At 41.5% G+C, this 22,000-nt stretch overlaps 1 protein-coding gene across 1 annotated transcript; it reads right to left on the bottom strand.

Annotated features, from left to right (window-relative positions):
* Window positions 1–8,156: 8,156 nt before the first annotated feature.
* LOC126284540 (uncharacterized) lies at window positions 8,157–19,962 on the bottom strand. Its single transcript, XM_049983540.1, has 4 exons — window positions 19,912–19,962; window positions 13,675–13,755; window positions 8,679–8,731; window positions 8,157–8,551 (listed from the first exon to the last, which is right to left on the bottom strand). The coding sequence occupies exons 1-4, from the start codon at window positions 19,955–19,957 to the stop codon at window positions 8,330–8,332; spliced, it is 402 nt and encodes a 133-aa protein (XP_049839497.1). The 5' UTR covers window positions 19,958–19,962; the 3' UTR covers window positions 8,157–8,329.
* Between the last annotated feature and the right edge of the window lie 2,038 nt (window positions 19,963–22,000).

Here is a 22,000-nt window from a genome sequence, read left to right as displayed (position 1 = left end):
CTGAAGACGACACGTCTCCATTCGTCCCTCCATTCACGCCTGTCACGACACCACTGGAGGCGGGCTGCACGATGTTGGGGCGTGAGCGGAAGACGGCCTAACGGTGTGCGGGACCGTAGCCCAGCTTCATGGAGACGGTTGCGAATGGTCCTCGCCGGTACCCCAGGTGCAACAGTGTCCCTAATTTGCTGGGAAGTGGCGGTGCGGCCCCCTACGGCACTGCGTAGGATCCTACGGTCTTGGCGTGCATCCGTGCGTCGCTGCGGTCCGGTCCCAGGTCGACGGGCACGTGCACCTTCCGCCGACCACTGGCGACAACATCGATGTACTGTGGAGACCTCACGCCCTACGTGTCGAGCAATTCGGCGGTACGTCCAGCCGGCCTCCCGCATGCCCACTATACGCCCTCGCTCAAAGTCCGTCAACTGCACATACGGTTCACGTCCACGCTGTCGCGGCATGCTACCAGTGTTAAAGACTGCGATGGAGCTCCGTATTCCACGGCAAACTGGCTGACACTGACGGCGGCGGTGCACAAATGCTGCGCAGCTAGCGCCATTCGACGGCCAACACCGCGGTTCCTGGTGTGTCCGCTGTGCCGTGCGTGTGATCATTGCTTGTACAGCCCTCTCGCAGTGTCCGGAGCAAGTATGGTGGGTCTGACACACCGGTGTCAATGTGTTCTTTTTTCCATTTCCAGGAGTGTATATGCAAACCATTCCATATTTGATGGCAGAGGCAGAGAAGAAAGAGGATGGGCGCGAAGAGTGCATTGAGGGCCTCTTTGTGGAGGAAGACTTGTCCGATGACGTGACTGAAGAGGAAACTAGTGTCGATTTGGATGGAATGGGGAACATTGTGTTGGATTCAAGATTTGGAAGAGCTTTGAACGCTTCAGATCAGAGAAGGCATACGAGATGGAGGACATCTCTAGGGTCGTTGGGGTTAATGAAAACAGGGGGACTACTCAGACTTATGCGTAGAATGTGTGAGACTGGCGATATACCATCACACTTTCGGAGGGATATCTTCCTCACAATTCCCAACACTGCGGGGGCCACAGGTGCGAGAATTCTCGCACTATCAGTTTAATAGTTAATGCACCGATGTTGCTGAGAAGAATAGTTATAGGGAAAAGGAAAATAATTTTTAAATCCGTTAAATGGTCCCCAAATTCGAAAGCTTATAGATGATTCGGAATTCATTAAAGTTATCAATTGCACTGAAGCATCTGCCTGGAACAGTTTTATCTCTATAGTCAAGAATTTCTTACGTAACCACAAGGCACATAATTATGAGGAACTGGAGCAAAACATGCGCAGAAACTTCAAGAGCTTGAGGGCTGATGTGAGCATTAAGATTCACTACCTCCACAGCCATCTTGATAGATTTCCGGACAATCTTGGTGACTACAGTGAGGAACAAGGTGTCATATTAAATCGATTTTCAGGTGTTGGAACAACGATATGATGGTAGATAGGACAAACACATGACGGCAGACTACTATTGGAATCTTGAGCCTGGCTGGCCTGACGATAAACACAAGAGAAATCACACAGTCAGAGTTTTTTCCATATGCTAATTGCAATGTATTTAAAAGTCAATTTTTATTCTTTCTTCTTGTATTACATGCTGAATCAACAACGAAATTGCATTTTTGTAATCCTTTTCATATGTTTCTGTCATTTTCATTTGACTGTGTAGAGAATGTATCTTAATTACTATTTTGGATTTTGGCTTGTTTGTTTATCAACCAATGGTACGTTACCACAATAAATGGAGCCAATCCTGCAAAACGAGTGACGCATTAGAATTCAGGGCCATAAAGTTACCCTAAATTCACTCTCAATTAATAGGCAACAAAATCACTATTGACCAGTGATAATCTAGTGGACATGGCATCACAGCCCAAATTGATGAATCTTATTGATTACCAACTATTGCCCACTACAGAAGATCTCTTCAACCACTTCTTAATCGAAAATGTTTTCCCTGAAGCCTGGAAAAGGGGGATAGTTAAACCATTATCTAAAAAGGTTTTGCACAGAACTCTCTGAAAACCGAGCAACTCGCATTTTTAGCGCACTGTCCAATTCCTTGGAATATATAGACCAAAACCAGCTAACAAATTATCTATCCGTAGACAACCTACTGGACGAATACCAAACCTGTCTTAATATAGGAAACACATGAGCTGGACCTTGCCATGGATGCAGACGAGGCAATTAGCATGTCAGTAAGACGAGGCAATTATCTTACTAACGCTACGGCAGTGACTGAATTCTTTTGCTTGCATTGAAATTATATATACCGAAGGGCTTTGATTATTTGCAAGCCGCCATTTGCTTGCGGCCTACCTTTGTGAATACGCAAAGTTAAGTATTGTGAACTTAACTTACGGCAATAAACACCATTAATACGATTTGCTAGAACTGTTGTCTAGCGATCCGAGAAAACAGCTTCCTAGGCAGCCTATATAAGACGAGTGGGCGGGATACCACAGATAATATATGTAACCAGATGAGCTCAAATTGAACATAAATGCAAAACGAATAAACCTGAAGCCACCAATCGAGAATCACATTACATACCTGTGTGCGCTGTCAAAATGAGTGCGGGAACAGAGCTAAATCTCAACCCATCCAAAACTCATGCGGTACTGGTTGGTAATTCTAGGCTCATTAGCTCAAAATATTGGGAATCAATACCTTCTACAATCCTAAACGGGGCAAACTTGAATATGTGTCCTTCATTAAAGAGTCTAGGACTAATAACAGATGAAAATCGAAATTGGACTGAGCACGTAGCTGCAGTGTGCAAGAAGGCATCAGCGTCTCATCATACCCAACAAAAATATAAAAAGTTGTCCCTCTTGACGTTAAACAGAAACTTGTAGAAACACTTATAGTTCCAGTTACTGATTATAGCGATGTATCCTGCAAGCATTTCTCCGGAAAGCTCATGGTGCCTGGAACCGGTTGCAAATGTCGGAGCTTGATTTATTTTCGGTGTTCGACTATTTCATCACATTTCACCGTACACATATATCCTGGACGAGTGCAGACTAGCACAGAGATTTCAATGCCCTGTCTCTTCTTTAGTGTCTTATCAACGAACACTGTATCTGAAATCTCTCCTCGACCTTAGCTCTTGTCTGATCAGCGAAGCAGGAACTCGCGCTCTCATCAGAGCAAAATTCTTTCCGTCCCACTCCATAGTTCGGCCACTTTCTCGAAGTCCTCCTCAGTGGCAGAAGCCCGACTCTGGAATAACCTTCTGCATTAGATTCGAGAAGTTAATAATGTCTCCAGCTTCAGAATAGAGTTAGTGACGCATCTAGTAAATAAACAATAAGGGCTGTCATTGTCCCTGCACGTACGTGTTATCGTTGTACATCACTCTCCTCATTTCCCAGTATTCCTAGCCCTTTACTTTTCCCCAGAAGTCTCTTCATTAGAAAACGCGTGTTCTACCCACAAGTCAATTCTGCTTATATCTGCTACATTCATTATTGTTATTATTTTCTTTATTATTGTCACTGTTTTCAATATTACTATTATCACTAGCATTGAAAGCAGCTACAGTAATATAAGTACTACCGGCATTAACTTTATTAGTTCATAGTCACAATAACTTACTCACACTGTCACTTCAGACAAGTAGATAATTTTAATACTAGTTGTCTTATTAAATTTTTTGTTTCTTAAATAATTTAGGTGACTACCTAGTCCTATGTGAAAGAGGTCGTAGTCAAAAATCTGGTTGAATAAATAAATAAATATCGTATAACGATCTACAGTAAAAACTTATGTAAGAATAAACCTCGCAAACAGTCAGTAGTTGTTGGTTCCGCTGTCTCTGAGAAGTCGTCAGATACCTCGTTTTCTTGGCGATGTACCATGGCGCACAGCTTGACTGAAGTGATGTTTACTTACTATAAGCATTAAAAGTAATACATGGATTTATATGATGGCTATCACTCAGTTACATGATTATCTTCACGGAACTGTAAACTCATATTTTACTTTAATAATAGTGATACCATTATAACGCTAACCATTATTTGCATTAGGATGGTGCAGATGTCCGTATCGTTCTTCCGTAAGTTTAATAACCACAATAGATAGTCTTAACAGAGAGTTTAGTACTAAATAATATATTCTCTTTCACTATTTGCCACAGTTTACCAGCTCTGGAGTAGCTTTTCGATTACGCGAGTGTAGAAATCACGTGGTTTTCAGGCGAAGAATTCATCGAGCAATCCTCGGAGCGCGTTCTCATCCGGAAAGGAAGTTCCTTCAAGATTGTTCGACAGAGAGCGGAAAAGGTGAAAATTTGAGGACGTGAGATCGGGTGAATATGGTGGGAGCGCAATAACGTCCCAACCCAACTCATAAATATTGTTTTTGTCAGTCTGGGATAGTGTGGGCGGACTTTATCGTGGAGTAGTGTAACTTAGCGTATTCTCGGTTGTTGACAGTAAATATCGGCAGTGATGGTTACAAGTCGGGTTCGCAATTTGTAATGAACCGCACCGTCGCTGTTCCACCAGACGCACAACATTATCTTCTGTCGATTAGCATACTGGTAGTTGCAGCTTCATTGGGGCTCGACTATTTCTTTCTTTTCCTTACGGTAGCATAAATACAACATTTTCCATCGCCTGTAAAACAGCATGATATGGATGGTTGGTGTTGTTGAAGAGTCAATTGATGACGAGCAAGCAGAGATGTGCATATAGCCACCCGTTGGTTCCTATGAGTTTGGCTTAGTCCATATACTCGATTTCTGAACTGTCCCCATTACATACAAACGTCGCATGATGGTGGAATGACCACAGTTCGTTGCATCTGTCAGTTCTCGAGTACAGAGACATAGGTCACTGTGGGTTACTATGTTTAAACGATATCCGTCAAACCCCGAAGGTCTTCCTGAACTTGTCTAGGATCCTGATCTCCACTCACTGTCTGAAAATGACAGTATGTAAACTGAAATAGCAACAGTTAACTACAAATAAAAAATTACGATCAATAAGTAAACAAATAGCAACCAGAATACCACCATAGTTATTTACTTACTTGCTGCGTCAGCCACACTAACCGCAGTCGGTCTTTGGCCTCACGAATGAGCTTCCTCCAGCGACCGTGGTCCATGTATTCTTCTTCAGACAGCCCCAGCGTACTCATATCCTCTCTGACCTGATCAGTCCATCTGAGTCGTAGTCTTCCCCTTGGTCTTTTGCCTCCAATATCTTCTTACTGTACCTGCCTGATGATCTGGCCTTCTCGACGCATTGCGTGTCCATACCACTTCAGTCTTCTTTCTTTGACCACTGCCACGATGTTCATCGACTTGTATAGCTCCCGCAATTTGTAGTTCTTCTTTTCCTCCAATCATTTCCTTCCTTCACTAGACCAAAAATAGGTCTGAGGATGGCGTTCTCAAACGTCAGAGTTTTTCTTTCCATTGAAAGTAGACTGTTTAGGTTTTTTTATTGGTAACGCCACGTAGCGCTTTGTATGAAAATCACTGGCTGTGCTAAGTGCAGTCTGTGGCTAGTTTGCATTGTTGTTTGCTATTGTAGTGTTGGGCAGCTTGATGTCAACAGCTCGTTGGAGGTGACCCGCCAGCAGTGGTGGATGAGGGGAGAGAGAGACGGCGGAATTTTGAGAGCGGACGATCTGGGCGCGTGTCCATCAGAAAGAGAAATTTGTAATATTAGATATCGTGGACTTATATATATATATATATATATATATATATATATATATATATATATATATATATATATATATATATATATAACTTGGTAGTGTTCAATGTTCAATATACATTCCTGGAAATTGAAATAAGAACACCGTGAATTCATTGTCCCAGCAAGGGGAAACTTTATTGACACATCCTGGGGTCAGATACATCACATGATCACACTGACAGAACCACAGGCACATAGACACAGGCAACAGAGCATGCACAATGTCGGCACTAGTACAGTGTATATCCACCTTTCGCAGCAATGCAGGCTGCTATTCACCCATGGAGACAATCGTAGAGATGCTGGATGTAGTCCTATGGAACAGCTTGCCATGCCATTTCCACCTGGTGCCTCAGTTGGACCAGCGTTCGTGCTGGACGTGCAGACCGCGTGAGACGACGCTTCATCCAGTCCCAAACATGTTCAATGGGGGACAGATCCGGAGATCTTGCTGGCCAGGGTAGTTGACTTACACCTTCTAGAGCACGTTGGGTGGCACGGGATACATGCGGACGTGCATTCTCCTGTTGGAACAGCAAGTTCCCCTGACGGTCTAGGAATGGTAGAACGATGGGTTCGATGACGGTTTGGATGTACCGTGCACTATTCACTGTCCCCTCGACCTTCACCAGAGGTGTACGGCCAGTGTAGGAGATCGCTCCCCACACCATGATGCCGGGTGTTGGCCCTGTGTGGCTCGGTCGTATGCAGTCCTGATTGTGGCGCAGACCTTCACGGTGCCAAACACGCATACGACCATCATTGGCACCAAGGCAGAAGCGACTCCCATCGCTGAAGACGACAGGTCTCCATTCGTCACTCCATTCACACCTGTCGCGACACCACTGGAGGCGGGCTGCACGATGTTGGGGCGTGAGCGGAAGACGGCCTAACGGTGTGCGGGACCGTAGCCCAGCTTCATGGAGACGGTTGCGAATGGTCCTCGCCGATACCCCAGGAGCAACAGTGTCCCTAATTTGCAGGGAAATGGCGTGCGGTTCCCTACGGCACTGCGTAGGATCCTACGGTCTTGGCGAGCATCTGTGCGTCGCTGCGGTCCGGTCCCAGGTGGACGGGCACGTGCACCTTCCGCCGACCACTGGCGACAACATCGATGTACTGTGGAGACCTTACGCCCCACGTGTTGAGCAATTCGGCGGTACGTCCACCCGGCCTCCCGCATGCCCACTACACGCCCTCGCTCAAAGTCCGTCAACTGCACATACGGTTCACGTCCACGCTGTCGCGGCATGCAACCAGTGTTAAAGACTGCGATGAAGCTCCATATGCAACGGCAAACTGGCTGACACTGACGGCGGCGGTGCACAAATGCTGCGCAGCTAGCGCCATTCGACGGCCAACACCGCGGTTCCTGGTGTGTGCGCTGTGCCGTGCGTGTGATCATTGCTTGTACAGCCCTCTCGCAGTGTCCGGAAGAAGTATGTTGGGTCTGACACACCGGTGTCAATGTGTTCTTTTTTCCATTTCCAGGAGTGTATATAATGACTTTTGAACACTATCAAGGTAAATACATTGTTTGTTCTCTATGCAAATCTTTCATTTTCTAACTATGCCTATCAGTAGTTAGTGCCTTCAGGAGTTTGAATCTTTTATTTAGCTGGCAGTAGTGGCGCTCGCTGTATTGCAGTAGTTCGAGTAACGAAGATTTTTGTGAGGTAAGTGATTCGTGAAACGTATAGGTTAATGTTAGTCAGGGCCATTCTCTTGTAGGGATTATTGGAAGTCAGACTGCGTTGCGCTAAAAATATTGTTTGGCAGTGTAGTGTTGATCATAATATAGAAAGAGCGAAATGTGTGAGTACGTTCAGTTTTGCTCAGCTGTTTGTAAAGCAAATAATGTAAGAGGTTTATCAGCACAAACATTCATAAATTTTTCAAAGGGGTCGTTTCACCATCTTTTGGGTGATGGTCGAGGTCTCTGCTCCATATAAGACTAAGGGTTAGGTTAGTGTTGTTTAACGTCCCGTCGACAACAAGGTCATTAGAGACGGTAAGACCAAAGTTTGTATTATTGTCTTATAAATCTTGGACTTTGAAGATCTCGATAGAAGCCGGGACTTTAATAGCTTTCCCAGAGCAAATCTTGACCTATTTCCTGCTTGTATTTGTGCGGTAATTTCCTGGTCTATGTCGTTCCTTTCATTGAGTATAGAACCAAGATATTTAAAGTTTTCACCTTTTCAAAGACTTTGTCCCCCAACTTCAGGGATCTCTCATCATTTTCTCTGCTAACTACCATTCAAAACAAAAATGCTACGAAGTTATGCACCTAGTATCCTATCTCCGGAATCCTATCCTAGTTTTTACCTACTTATGGCGCATAAAATATTTAATATCCGTTCCTAAAGATTCTAGAGTGAGGGAACGTGCATGGGATATGTGCATGTAAAAAGGTTTTTTATTCTGTTTCGTTTTGCAACGCTAAATATTAATAAATTTCTAGAACTGACTTTTTACATATGGTGCAGTTATAATAAGAATCAAGTAAGTAATAATGATATGCCACAGAAACTATCTTCAGGGATTGTCTTAGATGTTTTGGCGACTGTAACCTCAAGCGTAGAGTAAAGGTCGCACACTGGCGCTGGATAGGTGCCGACGTGCATTGATGCGAGACCCTGCCCTGGAAAGTGAAGGCCGCACGCTAGCACTGTGTAGGTGTGGTCGTGCGTTGATGCGTGCCGACCCACTGCCCTCGGACGTTGTGGCCTCTGTATCTGAAGACGACTCAGTAGATGCTGTTGTTGATTCCGCTGTTGTGGTTGCAGTTGATGTCTATTGCATAGCAAAACGTTAGTTGCCATTCTAATATATTGTGGCAGATGCAGTCAGTGAAACACTAGTATTTTAGTAAGGAACATTATTATACTATTCATTTACAATGTATGTAGAAAAAGCTTACCTGGTAGTTACTGCATCGCCAACAAGCAAAGGTAAGGTATCTGATGAGATCACCTACCAAACAGAACGAAATTTTTTTATTGGTGTGGCCTAGGATCTGTAAACACCTAAGCAAATATATTAATAGTTCTCCACTGAAAAACATCCTTTTCCCCTAATTTATTGTACCACCAATACAGCGTTAGTGACTGTAATGTGTGAGACAATTCGTTTTTCACGTTAAAGTATGAAAACATATAGGACGTTCTACGAATGAATGCTGCTAAGCACTTTGCTAGGTGTTAGCAGTCTATCATCGTGGAAGACGAAATCCCATAAAACATCAATCATTGGAATAATTTTCAAGCTTGTCGTCAAACGTTGCGACACAGACACACGTTTAAGATAGTCATGGCCACGTTGTTGTTGCTGTGGTCTTCAGTCCTGAGACTGGTTTGATGCAGCTCTCCATGTTCATCTATCCTGTGCAAGCTGCTTCACCTTCCAGTACCTACTGCTGCCTGCATCCTTCTGAATCTGCTTAGTGTATTCATCTCATGGTCTCCCTCAACGATTTTTACCCTCCACGCTGCCCTCCAATGCTAAATTTGTAATCCCTTGATGCCTCAGAACATGTCCTACCAACCGATCCCTTCTTCTAGTCAAGTTGTGCTACAAACTTCTCTTCTCCCCAATTCTATTCAATACCTCCTCATTAGTTACTTGATCTACCCACCTTATCTTCAACATTCTTCTGTAGCACCACATTTCGAAAGCTTCTATTCTCTTCTTGTCCAAACTACTTATCGTCCCTGATTCACTTCCATACATGGCTACACTCCATACAAATACTTTAAGAAACGACTGCCTGACACGTAAATCTACACTCGATGTTAACAAATTCCTTGCCATTGCCAGTCTACATTTTATACCCTCTCTACTTCGACATCATCAGTTATTTTGCTCCCCAAATAGCAAAACTCATTTACTACTTTAAGTGTCACATTTCCTAATCTAATTTCTTCAGCAACACCCGACTTAATTCGACTACATTCCATTATCCTCGTTTTGCTTTTGTTGATGTTCATCTTATATCCTCCTTTCAAGACACTGTCCATTCCATTTAACTGCTCTTCCAAGTCCTTTGATGTCTCTGACAGAATTACAATGCCATCGGCAAACCTCAGAGTTTTTATTTCTTCTCCATTGGTTTTAATACCTACTGCCGAATTTTTCTTTTCTTTCCTTTACTGCTTGATCAATATACAGATTGAATAACATCGGAGAGAGGCTACAACCCTGTCTTACTCGCTTCCCAACCACTGCTTCTCTTTCATCCCCTCGACTCTTATAAGTGCCATCTGGTTTCTGTAGAAATAGTAAACAGCCTTTCGCTTCTTGTATTTTACCCCTGCCACCTTTAGAATTTGAAAGAGAAAATTCCAGTCAACATTGTCAAAAGCTTTATCTAAGTCAACAAATGCTAGTAACGTAGTATTGCCTTTCCTTAATCTTTCTTCTAAGATACGTCGTAAGGTCAGTATTGCCTGACGTATTCCAACATTTCTACGGAATCCAAACTGATCTTCCCCGAGGTCGGCTTCTACCATTTTTCCCAGTCGTCTGTAAATAATTCGTGTTAGTATTTTGCAACTGTGACTTATTAAACTGATAATTCGGTAATTTTCACATCTGTCAACACATACTTTCTTTGAGATTGTAATTATTATATACTTCTTGAAGTCTGAGGGTATTTCGCCTGTCTCATACATCTTGCTCACCAGGTGGTAGATTTTTCTCAGGACTGGCTCTCCCAAGGCCGTCAGTAGTTCTAATGGAATGATGTCTACTCCCGGGGCCTTGTTTCGACTCAGGTCTTTCAGTGCTCTGTCAAACTCTTCACGCAATGTCATATCTCCCATTTCATCTTCATCCACATTCTCTTCCATTTCCATAATATTGTCCTCAAGTACATCGTCCTTGTATAGACCCTCTATATACTCCTTCGACCTTTCTGCTTACCCTTCTTTGCTTAGAACTGGGTTTCCATCAGAGCTCTTGATATTCATACAAGTGGCTCTCTTTCCTCCAAAGGTCTCTTTAATTTTCCTGTAGGCTGTATCTATCTTACCCCTAGTTAGATAAGCCTCTACATACTTACATTTGTCCTCTAGCCATGCCTGCTTAGCCATTTTGCACTTCCTGTCGATCTCATTTTTGAGTCGTTTGTATTTCTTTTTACCTGCTTCATTTACTGCATTTTTATATTTTCTCCTTTCATTAATTAAATTCAAAGTTTCTTCTGTTACCAAAGGATTTCTACAAGCCCCCGTCTTTTTAACTATTTGATCCTCTGCTGCCTTTATTACGGCATCCCTCAGAGCTACCCATTCGTCTTCTACTGTATTTCTTTCCCCCATTCCTGTCAGTTGTTCTCTTATGCTGTCCCTGAAACTCTGTACAATCTCTGTTTAGTCAGTTTATGCAGGTCCCATCTCATTAAATTCCCAGCTTTTTGCAATTTCTTCCGTTTCAATCTACAGTTCATAACCAATAGATTGTGGTCAGAATCCGCTTCTGCCTCTGGAAATGTCCTACAATTTAAAACCTGGTTCCTAAACCTCTGTCTTTCCATTATATAATCTATCTGATACCTTTTAGTATCTCCAGGATTCTTCCAAGTATATAACCTTCTTTTATGATTCTTGAACCAGGTGTTAGCTATGATTAAGTTATGCTCTGTGCAAAATTCGAACAGACGTCTTCCTCTTTCAGTTCTTGGTCCCAAACAATATTCACCTACTATGTTTCCTTCTCTCCTTCTTCCTACTGATGAATTCCATTCACCCACGACTATTAAATTTTCGTCTCCCTTCACTAACTCAATAATTTCTCTTATCTCATCGTACATTTCATAAATTTCTTTTTCATCTGCAGAGCTAGTTGGCATTTAAACTTGTACTATTGTAGTAGGCATGGGCTTCGTGTCTATCTTGGCCACTATAATATGCTCACTATGGTGTATGTAATATTTTATCTGAACTCCTATTTTTTATTCATTATTGAACTTTTCTCCTGCATTACCCCTATTTCATTTTGTATTTATAAACCTGTATTCGCCTGACCAGAAGTCTTGTCCTCCTGCCACCGAACTTCAGTAATTCCCACTATATCTAGCTTTAACCTATCCATATCCCTTTTTAAATTTTCTAACATACCAGCCCCATTAAGGGATCTGACATTCCACGCTCCGATCCATAGAACGCCAGTTTTCTTTCTCCTGATAGCGACGTCCTCTTTAGTAGTCCCCGCCCGGAGATCCGAGTGGGGGACTATTTTACTTCCGGAATGTTTTACCCAAGAGGACGCCATCATCATTTAACCATACAGTAAAGCTGCATGCCCTCGGGAAAAATTACGGACGTAGTTTGCCCTCGCTTTCAGCCGTTCGCAGTACCACAACAGCAAGGCCGTTTTGGTTAATGTTACAGACTCTTGCCCCTCCAACTACTGAAAAGGCTGCTGCCCCTCTTCAGAAACCACACGTTTGTGTGGCCTCTCAACAGATACCCCTCCGTTGTGGTTGCACCTACTGTAAGGCTATCTGTATCGCTGAAGTACGGAAGCATCGCCACCAATGGCAAGGTCCATGGTTCATGGAGGCGGGTTGAGGGGGGGGGGGGTGATGGCCACGTTAGAAGACTGAATAACTAGTACATTCATCCCATGTCTTAGTGTTCGTTTACTTATTGAAATATATGAACACTACTTATCTTTCTGTCCTCAGTCTTTCGACTCGTTCTTTGGTGTCCGTCTCTCCTTATTTTATCTTACTAAACGTTTCATATCAGTGTGACTACCTTGCTCTCCTTCCAGAATCCGATTTTGCATATTCTAACCTTTGTCTCTCTCTCTGCTACTTTTTGCCTTCTACAAACCCTTTTGGTGCCTAGTTAACTGGTCATGGATGAAATAGAAGGTATCTAAAAAAATCTGTTCATTCATCTCAAAAGATCCGTAGCCCTCTTTATCACTTATTACTTTCAGTATTTCTTCAGCTTGTACTATGACTCCCCACTACATTACTAACCATCGCTGATAACATGAGATTTCAAATATTTCAGGTTTCTTCGACTCCAGATTCCCATTGAACCGGTGTTTGAGTTACAATTAAGTGCTGTGCTTCATATATGTGCTTTCAGGAATTTCTTCTTCTCTCTTAAATCAATGTTTAATGCAAGTGCAGATATGTTATTGAAGAAAGCTTTCTCAGTTTGTGCTAAGGTTCATTTAATGTATTAGTTTCTTTGGCTGCTCTTTGCTACCTTACTTGCTACACAGGAGCTTTCTTGCAATTATGCACCACTATGTCGTTCCTAATTTGATGTGAAAGGAATAGTTATTCTCCACTCAACCATCGTTCATCAGATTCACTTTTGTTTTGTTTATCCCTAAACCCTTTTGCTGACTAAGTGTGCACCCCTATCATGTTAGCAGGACTTTTGGGTCTTCCTTACCTGCAGCCAGAAGGGCTATAACACTAGGGGGAAATTAATATTGGTATCTTTTCGGCTTGAACGTGTATTACTTCTCCTAAAGATTCTTTCAGGTCCTTCGTGGTTTTTCCCACGAACTAGTTAACAACAGCTGTGATAAACTACAACACTGTCTCAGACACTTCTTAACACAAACATGTTCACTCCCAGTGCTTCCTTTTAGATGTAGGAGATTATTGTTTCGTCTCCTTTCAGCAGCATTAATAATCTGGTTAATTAATATGTCAGGTAGTTAGCTTACATTCTAAGGATTGTAAATTTACTTCATGCTGTTCAATACACACAGGTGAATTATATTACTTAAAAGACGTGTTGTGTGAAGCAACGACCTCGTATTCGTATGAAAGCGACCGACCAAAATTTAACTAAGAGACTTCATGAAAAAATTTCAAACTACATTGCTATAGACTATTGCTGTAATGATCAACCAGTTTTCAGTAAATACAGTCCTAATATACAAACCTAAAGAAAAATTAGGACGACGTATCTGATTCGATAGTTCCAAGCATCGATCAGGACATGACACCTGCGCTGAGCAAACGCCTGCAAAAAGAAAAAGAAAGCAACATATTTCTTATAATGTGAGGAAATCAGGGAGATATAATTTACTGTATACCACAGTAATGAGTCCTTGTCGTTAAGAGAAAAAAATTAAGCAAAAAGGAAATCTTGCTGTTTCATTATGATAAATCGTTATTGTTTCAGTGCTCTCCACATCATCCGAGTCATTTTCCGTGCAGTTCCTACTGATACGTATGGTACTATTAGATTGCAGTGACTACAGCCATATTAACAATATAGTTATTAGAGAGTGGAGTAAGATAAACTAATGTACGCATTCATGTTATCGCAGCACAGCGAATGATACATTAAATTTGGGGCGTGCAGACACATAAAATGTATTTCTTGTCCTGATATTTCCATCGTATACCTTTCGGCCACTTTCAGAGTGAGCCAACAGAAACGCTAGCTTTTGCTGTGCTGTCAGACTTCAGTACATTTACTGTAGAATGAATTACCTCATACAGATAGTGTCCGAAACACAAACAGATACTCGAGGTGAGATTTACTTTAATTTCAGATACTACGGATGATCATTGGTAGCTTAATTAGTGATAGTTACATTGGCAGAAGACAGTTGCTGAATACTGTAATTGCTGTAAGGTAATACATTGTCGTGTACTACAGACAAGATTAATACACGCAGAAGCCTTAGCTTCAGACAACAATTATAATCTACTTTCTACTGAAATACCTTGTTTTCCAAGATTTCTGCTAAGTTTTCACTTTCATGTACTGCATACTTCCCACCTTGACGCAATGTCAAGTTGTATTGTGTCGCCGAAAGTAATTAATTTTAAATGAAGCGAAAGAACAAGAAAACTCTGACCCAAGTATACACGCATCTGCCACCAGAATGTAAAAGTGAAGATATTGTTAGAAATTTGGATAAAAGACCTGCATTTCCCGTTAAAACTGTAGAGCTGTAGGTGATCAACTTGTGCAGATGACTCTAACGTCGAAACTTAACAGGGGAGATCGGGAACACTTTCATAAGTGGCACAATATCCAACTGGTATTATATGGTTAGGTTGCGCCACCGGCCAAGGACGTTACTACGAATAATACAGTGGTCTTTAAACAAATACGTTAGAGTAATTAAACTCTCAAGAGAGGGTGGGAAACGATTTTAAGTTTTCCTTTTAGTGAAAGTAAATTTTGCTTATTGAAGATATTTTGTTGTGTGCTTGGGGATAAAACTCTTGTTAAACAAGTAAGTACGACGATAAAAGTCCATAGTTCAAGGATTACAGTGATAGGCGTTTAAAACGTTTTCGTAAACGAACTAAAATGATTCCAATATGGCAGCGGGGCACAATAACCCATTTAAATAGTGGGGAAACATCGGTCCACATGGCCTACCATCCTCGCTGTCTTTATGTAAGAAGTACTTTTATTTAATAGATACATTCGTAATTTGAGTCTAAGACAGATCTAATGAAATTTTGTACGTGAGTCAATTATAAGTTGCGTTGATTTTTAATGAGTAACGTGTATGAGATTTTAAATTTTATTTATATTTTACTTTTTGATTTTCATAGATGCCTGATGGGTTTGGCTGAATGGCTGAAGTTGGTCCTTCAATTGCTCAGGAACACAATGGTAGCGCTGTGCTGTCAAAACAACGCCTCTTAAGCTCAACATCACTTCAGCTGACGAACCGTATTATCCAACGCCTGAAGAAATCCAGTCATTTGAGAAATGACAAACAAGGAAAAACCAGAAAGCTACGCACATAGAATTCTGCTACGCTGACAGACACTCCAGTGAAAGATGCGTTACAATGGGAAAAACAAGCCTCCACGGAGAGAAAAGAAACCACTGTAGAGGGAAATACTGGTGTTCTGCTCAAAAACCTGTTACCTGAAAAGTGACAACTGTCAAGCTAAATTACATGATAAAGCTCCTCAGATAAAAACATTAAGGAAGTAGGCATTCCTAAGAAGGTTCATGACGATGAAGATGATGAAGATGAGGATGTCCTGTGCCTCGGTTGTCTTAAACTATTCTGTCACAGCAATTCAGTTGATGAAAGGACTCACAAGGGGAAGGCCTCTGACACTGCTAACCGATTCGGCTCAAATTTGGCAGGTCGCTTGTGTACAACCTAAAACGAAGGACTCTAAGATATTTTGCGTCAACACCCACGGAATTTTGAGAAAATCATCCCTAAAGGTTATGACGAACAAGCCACTCAAAATTGGAGGGATCGATATATAATTGTAAATAGAGCATTTTTCATCATCAAGTATGGGGTTCGCAAACGCAAACTTTTCCAGAAATCGAGGAAAGAAAGTTTTACAACTGCCACGTCTGTAGCCAAATGGTAAAAGCTTTTCGCCGACAGCGCCGATAGCGCAACGGCCGAGGTAACTGCCTGCGAATCGAAAAACCCGGGTTCGAACCTCGAAGAATCTTAGCCGATGTTATTCCTTTCGTTCGTACTCGTATTTTTCCATATCTCAATTGATGGGGATATGGGGGTTAATAAGGCAAGTAACTCAATAAGGAATGATAATAATAAGGTGGGCAAACTAATTTCCTTCCTAGCACTGTAGCTTAGCGTTTTCGGTTAGAGGGTTAGCTGCCCTCTGTAATGCACAGAGTTAACCGTTCAACAACGAACTTAAATGGGTGTCTTACGACGTCCGCCCCGAGCAGATACAACGAAAGAAAGCGAACAAAAGGAGAAAAAAAAGGTAACTGGCTGAGATTCGGAAAACCCGGGTTCGAACCTCGAAGGATCTTAGCGGATGTTATTCTTTTCGATTGTACTCGTATTTTTCCATATCTCAATTGATGGGGATAGGAGGGTTGATAAGGTAACTCAATAAGGAACGATGATAATAAGGTAGGCAAACTAATTTCCAAAACGCCGTGAGTTTATTAACTTTAACGTGAGTTTTATTAACCTTTAAGCCTTGTCACATGATAACAGCTCTGAGTAAGAGTGCTGCGAATTCCTCACGAAGGATCAAAGATGGCCAACCGAGCGACGCTTGTTTACAGCGCTGCACGGGACAGAATGCACGTGGGGAGACTTAAGTTGTCCCGGTTGCCTCTTCGTCACATCATAGTTGTGAACCTGTGAAGAGTGAAGGCGTCCAGCACCAGCCTTATAGAAGTCAATCAGGCAGAGCTGTATTCCGTCATTTGGCTGCCGCGAACCTCGCAGGTACATGTAGTGATATTTCCATCGTTAATACACCGAGGCAATACGTTTTGTGAATGAATGCAGTGTTCTTCCATAAGTAATATATGACGAGTACTGTACGAAGTTTGTAGTAATTAGCTCGTCTCCGCGAGACCGCTACGGTCGCAGGTTCGAATCCTGCCTCGGGCATGGATGTGTGTGATGTTCTTAGATTAGTTAGGTTTAAGTAGTTCTAAGTTCTAGGGGACTGATGTGACCACAGGTGTTAAGTCCCATAGTGCTCAGTGCCATTTGAATTAGCTCGTCTGTTCATGCCGTAGTAACTAGTTATTGTTTGTTGTGTCATATCTTTGATGTGCATAAACTGGATAATGGAGGATGTACACCCTTCGACTAATGCTGTAATATATAGTTGGGAGCCTGTCACAGACGGGAAGTTACCGACGCTGTGTTTTGTTTTGCAAAAGTGTTGCAAGACAGATGCAATATCAATGCACTACAGGAAGCATACAGTTCTGTCACTCGGCATTCCAGATTGATAGGAGCGGCTATCGTCGAGCGATTTATGCAGCTGACGGACGAAATGACTTTTGTTGATACTGAAGTACTATACCATGGAGACGAAGCAGAAGGTGATTCAGTGGAAGGTATCCCAACGAGTGAATCGCAAAATGGACATAACACTTTGGAAATCTCCACGTCACTTGGAAAATGGGCTACATCTGTTCCCGATGAGTATTACGAACCGGTAACAAAACTATTGAATTACGGCGCTACACTCCTTGAAGTAAAATTAAAGGCGCCAGCGGTAGCCAGGAAGCATCCAAATTGGATCTTACAAGCACTGCAAAAGAGTGGAGCAACAACAGCCTTGAAAAGGAAGAAGCACTTGAAATTATGAGAAAGTGATTTCGTTAAATGAGGGACAAGATACGACAAATAACAGGCGATAAATAAGTTTACATACGACCATTTTGTCAAATCTCGTGTTCGTAACGAGATTGTAACAACGAGAATACTTCAGGAGTGAGCTTCAGGTACAGCGTCCCAATATACGGCCAACAAGGATTTTACGTTTGCTACATCTTTATCTTGGGCAAAAAATTTCAAATCGAAGAATACAATTCGTCGACGGCACGTCACTAAATACGTCTCTCATAAGTTGGTACAACATATAGACGATGCATAGAAAGTGGCGGCTCTTTTCTAAACGAAAACGGCGTCACTTATAACCGGTTTTAAGCGTGATTATGTGATCAACACCGATCAAACAGGATGCGAGTATCGGGTGAACATTCAACGCACGTTATCGCATAATGGAGAAAAACGAACTCTTGTCGCAGTTGGTAGTAAAAACAAACTAACACATTCGTACACGGCGCAATATTCCATCGCAGCCTCTGGAAAAGTGTTTCCCAAGGTTTTCCGGTCTTTACAAGAAACGAATGTTTCATTTGGTCCTCGGGTTATAGAAGAGGTCAATCGTTTAATGGACTCGTTGAAAAATGTTTACATTACCTGCTCCAAATCCGGGAAACTGATGAATGCTATTTACAGAACAATTCTTGAGAATGTTTTAAAACCATACGTTTCTGATAACGAGTTTTGTCTAATATTGGATTCCTGGAGTGGATAAATTAATACTACAATATATGACACATTGTTTAAAGATGGTGAGGGTCAACCGACGTGCACAGTAAAAGTAATACCTCCAAACTGCACACCTTTGTGCCAGCTGTGTGATGGTTATCTCTATCGCCAGGTTTTTTAACAGCCAGTTACCGTTTTTTTTCAGTTTGTTCTATAAAATTCGTTGCGCTTGGTCTGGGCGGACGTCACAAGACATCCGTTCAAGTTGATCGTTGATTACTTGACTCAGTTTATTTTATTAATTTTTGTATTACAGAGAGCACGCAGCCCTCTGCACGAACACGCTGAGTTACCGTGCCGGCAAAATCTTGGCCATTGAGCTATCGGCGAAATGCGTTTACCATATGGGTATAGAAGCGGCAGTTGTAAAAGTTTCTTACCTCGATTGCTGGAATAGTATGCGTTTTTGACCCCATAACTAATGATGAAAATAGCTGTATTTAAAATTATCTATCGATTCCGCAAATTTTGAGTCCATTGCGTGTCATAACCTTTAGGGGTGATTTTTTCTAAAACGCGGGGATGTTGATCCAAAATATCTTAGATTCCTTCGTTTTAAGTTGTACATAAACGACATGCCAAATCTGAGCCAAATCGGTTGGCCGTGACTGACGCCTTCCCTTGTCAGTGGCCAAGTTGTGAGCGGTGGGCACACCCATTTAAAATGACCAGAAAGAACTTTTTCCTTTTCAAGAACGTGAAGATCCTATCGGTCATTCAGACAAAGACTGATAAAAGTTCTGGGCGTACTACTCTGTCAAACTGTTGTTATAACAATTATAATATAATTTATGGTTTTAGTTTTTGTGAAAAGCTGTAATAATTCTTATTAAAATTAGGTCTTAGTATTAAAGTCGACATATGTTCAGTTAGATAACCAATTAAGTAATAAAATTAGGTGCGTCAACTTGCCCAAACTACTGGGCCATTTTACTACATTGTTGGCGTAATTTGGTTAGGTGCTATTACTGTACTAAATATTTTTTATGTGATTAGACAATCAGGGAGACGCCACAAATGGTTAGCTGCAAAGCTGCTGAAACAGTGTACTAAAGCTTCCACATACAAATATCAAACGAAAATTTTGAAATGCAATTGGAAAAAAAAATCTGGAGAAAAGGGCCAGCCTATTCCGTTCGCCACTACCAAACACTTCATTTGTTCACGATCTGTTCCTCAGTCAACAATATTTTGTTCTTACGTACAAGTATCCATGCTTTCTGTTTAATTTACACTTGGATTAGATAGTCCATTACACACAACCAGTACACAGAGGAAAGTAAATGTTTATGACAGCCGAGTATTTCCCTATACCTTTGGAAAAGGTGACTTACCTAGACACACAGCGACAACGAGTACGGAAAGGAATGTTTTCTCCATGGCGGAAAACTGAGAGTAATCGTGGACTTCTTCCTTTATATATCATTCTTCACCAGTAATTTTGGACGCGGAAGAGCACGCGTAAAAACAGGAAGGTCACCGTGATAGCAGTCTACTTTCGGCAAGTTGATCACCTTCCTTCTTGTTGCGTATTTTGGTGATAATTAGGCAGCGACATTTTTATGATAATCGTTATCTACCTCTTCAAGTAAGCTATGTGGTATTGGGGAAAAGCCTTATAAGGAAGACGATGATAACTTTTAAAATATGTATCTTTCCAAAAGTTGTTTCGTGTCATTTGTCTTCCTGTTTTACTACGGCAAAGGAGACTGACGAAGGAACCAGCGTGCATGAAACTGTATCCACTCGGATTGTAAGTTATGAGTGATTAAAATTCACCAATAATCTACATCTGACATTGACGCGTTTGGTTATTTCCCTTCTTAGATACAATATTCGACATTATATTTTAGGCAAGTTGTTCCAGGTATTTGCAGACAAGGTGTCATCTGCAACAAACAGAAGGAATCGCTGTAGAAACAGCGAAGTTCGGACGATCGTAATTTTTTCGACGAGCAGTAGATGATCGAAAACCTTCGTGTGCGAGAAATAGAACTGAAGATGGTATAAATCAAGCTGTTTCGACTTCCATTCATCATAAGCAGTTACCTGACGTATACCTTACACTCCCGGCTTTGGACATGTTTTTCGTAAGCGATGCATTCGGCAGCCATTGAAAATGCGCGATGCGTAAGGCAACTAAATCCGAAGGCAGCTCGAAGTGTTCCCAAGAGTTTGTCGTTCACTGAATGGAGAGCAAAAGTATTTTCTTGTTCTATTATAACAGAATATCCGATTCTCAACATGTACTTAGATCTCCATATACGTTTGTAGAAACTTTCTTTCTACTAGAACAATAGGTCTTACAACCATATGAAGAACGGAAATGGGAAACGTTCTAAGTGTCATTAAAAGAGAAACGCGGATCCATTGTTTTGTGGTCTCGGTGCTCTGTTCATTTTCTTCAGCCTGATTTAGGTGCAATATCATGGAGAAGATGCCTTCGTAAACGTGCTTAGCTGTACTTACCTCTGGAATTCCAGTGCTGTTAGTTGGAACTGTTCTACTAGTTACAAAACGCATGTAGATTTCTGAACAGATATTATCACAGATAAAAAATAGTGCCTCAGTATTACTAGTACTTGGAACAAAGTCATACTTCCTACTATTTTATAGAAAAGTGACATTTGTGAGGCTGTGTATAAAATACCACTCGAATTTTGGAAAGATGAAACAAGCGACTAATCCCTGTCAATAATGCTATTTATTTCCACAAATAGTGCCGTTACCTGTTTCAAACCGAAAGATTCATCTTCAGACGGCTGTTCATTTTTATATTACAATTGTTTCTTGTTTACATTAAAGCAAGCACTAACAGATGTGAAGAACAACAAATGTGCAACAAACGGAAACGTACGGCTGAAGACGAACGTGTCGGCTGGAAATCATTATGTTCAATATTTTTGTAAATAAATAATAGTACTATCAGTGACTAGTTGCTGTTTTTGCCAGAATCAACTTGTAAAACTTTTCTTATTGGTAACTGGACTCAGTCAGTTTCCTAGTATGGAAGTAGAACGTTCTCAATTAACAGTTTATTTTCTAGCTCGTCTCGCTTTTTTTCGCTGATGCGGTGAGTAGCAAAATGCTGTTGGATTAGGACACACTCCTAATTTCTTCGATACACATCATTTATGCACAAACAGAGATACATCGTCTTCCATTTCCATTCTTAGTGTATCCGAAAACAAATACTTGTGAAGAAATCGACTATTCTTTCCCACGATAGCCGCTCTTCTGCTGCTGACACTGAATCAGTGGATCAAGTGACAAGAAACTTATTTAAAATGAGAGCTTTTAAATAAAATCCCCATCTACATTGGTGTGCGCACATGCGTTTAATTCGTTTATTTTCGGGATTAGATCTCTGAACTCAGGTACTCGAGATCCTGAAAACTACATATTTGTATCGATTCGTGTTTA

Source organism: Schistocerca gregaria, chromosome 8, assembly GCF_023897955.1.
Source record: "Schistocerca gregaria isolate iqSchGreg1 chromosome 8, iqSchGreg1.2, whole genome shotgun sequence".
In the NCBI taxonomy this organism is placed as follows: domain Eukaryota; kingdom Metazoa; phylum Arthropoda; class Insecta; order Orthoptera; family Acrididae; genus Schistocerca; species Schistocerca gregaria.
This window is presented reverse-complemented; position numbering and strand designations above follow the sequence as displayed.

Excerpts from the sequence above, each read along its gene's own strand:
- LOC126284540 (XM_049983540.1), bottom strand. The coding sequence starts at position 19,957 with ATGGAGAAAACATTCCTTTCCGTACTCGTTGTCGCTGTGTGTCTAG. Across the intron at positions 13,756-19,911 it reads CGTTGTCGCTGTGTGTCTAG|GCGTTTGCTCAGCGCAGGTG; the intron begins GTAAGTCACCTT and ends TTCTTTTTGCAG. Across the intron at positions 8,732-13,674 it reads TCGTCCTAATTTTTCTTTAG|GTGATCTCATCAGATACCTT; the intron begins GTTTGTATATTA and ends TCTGTTTGGTAG.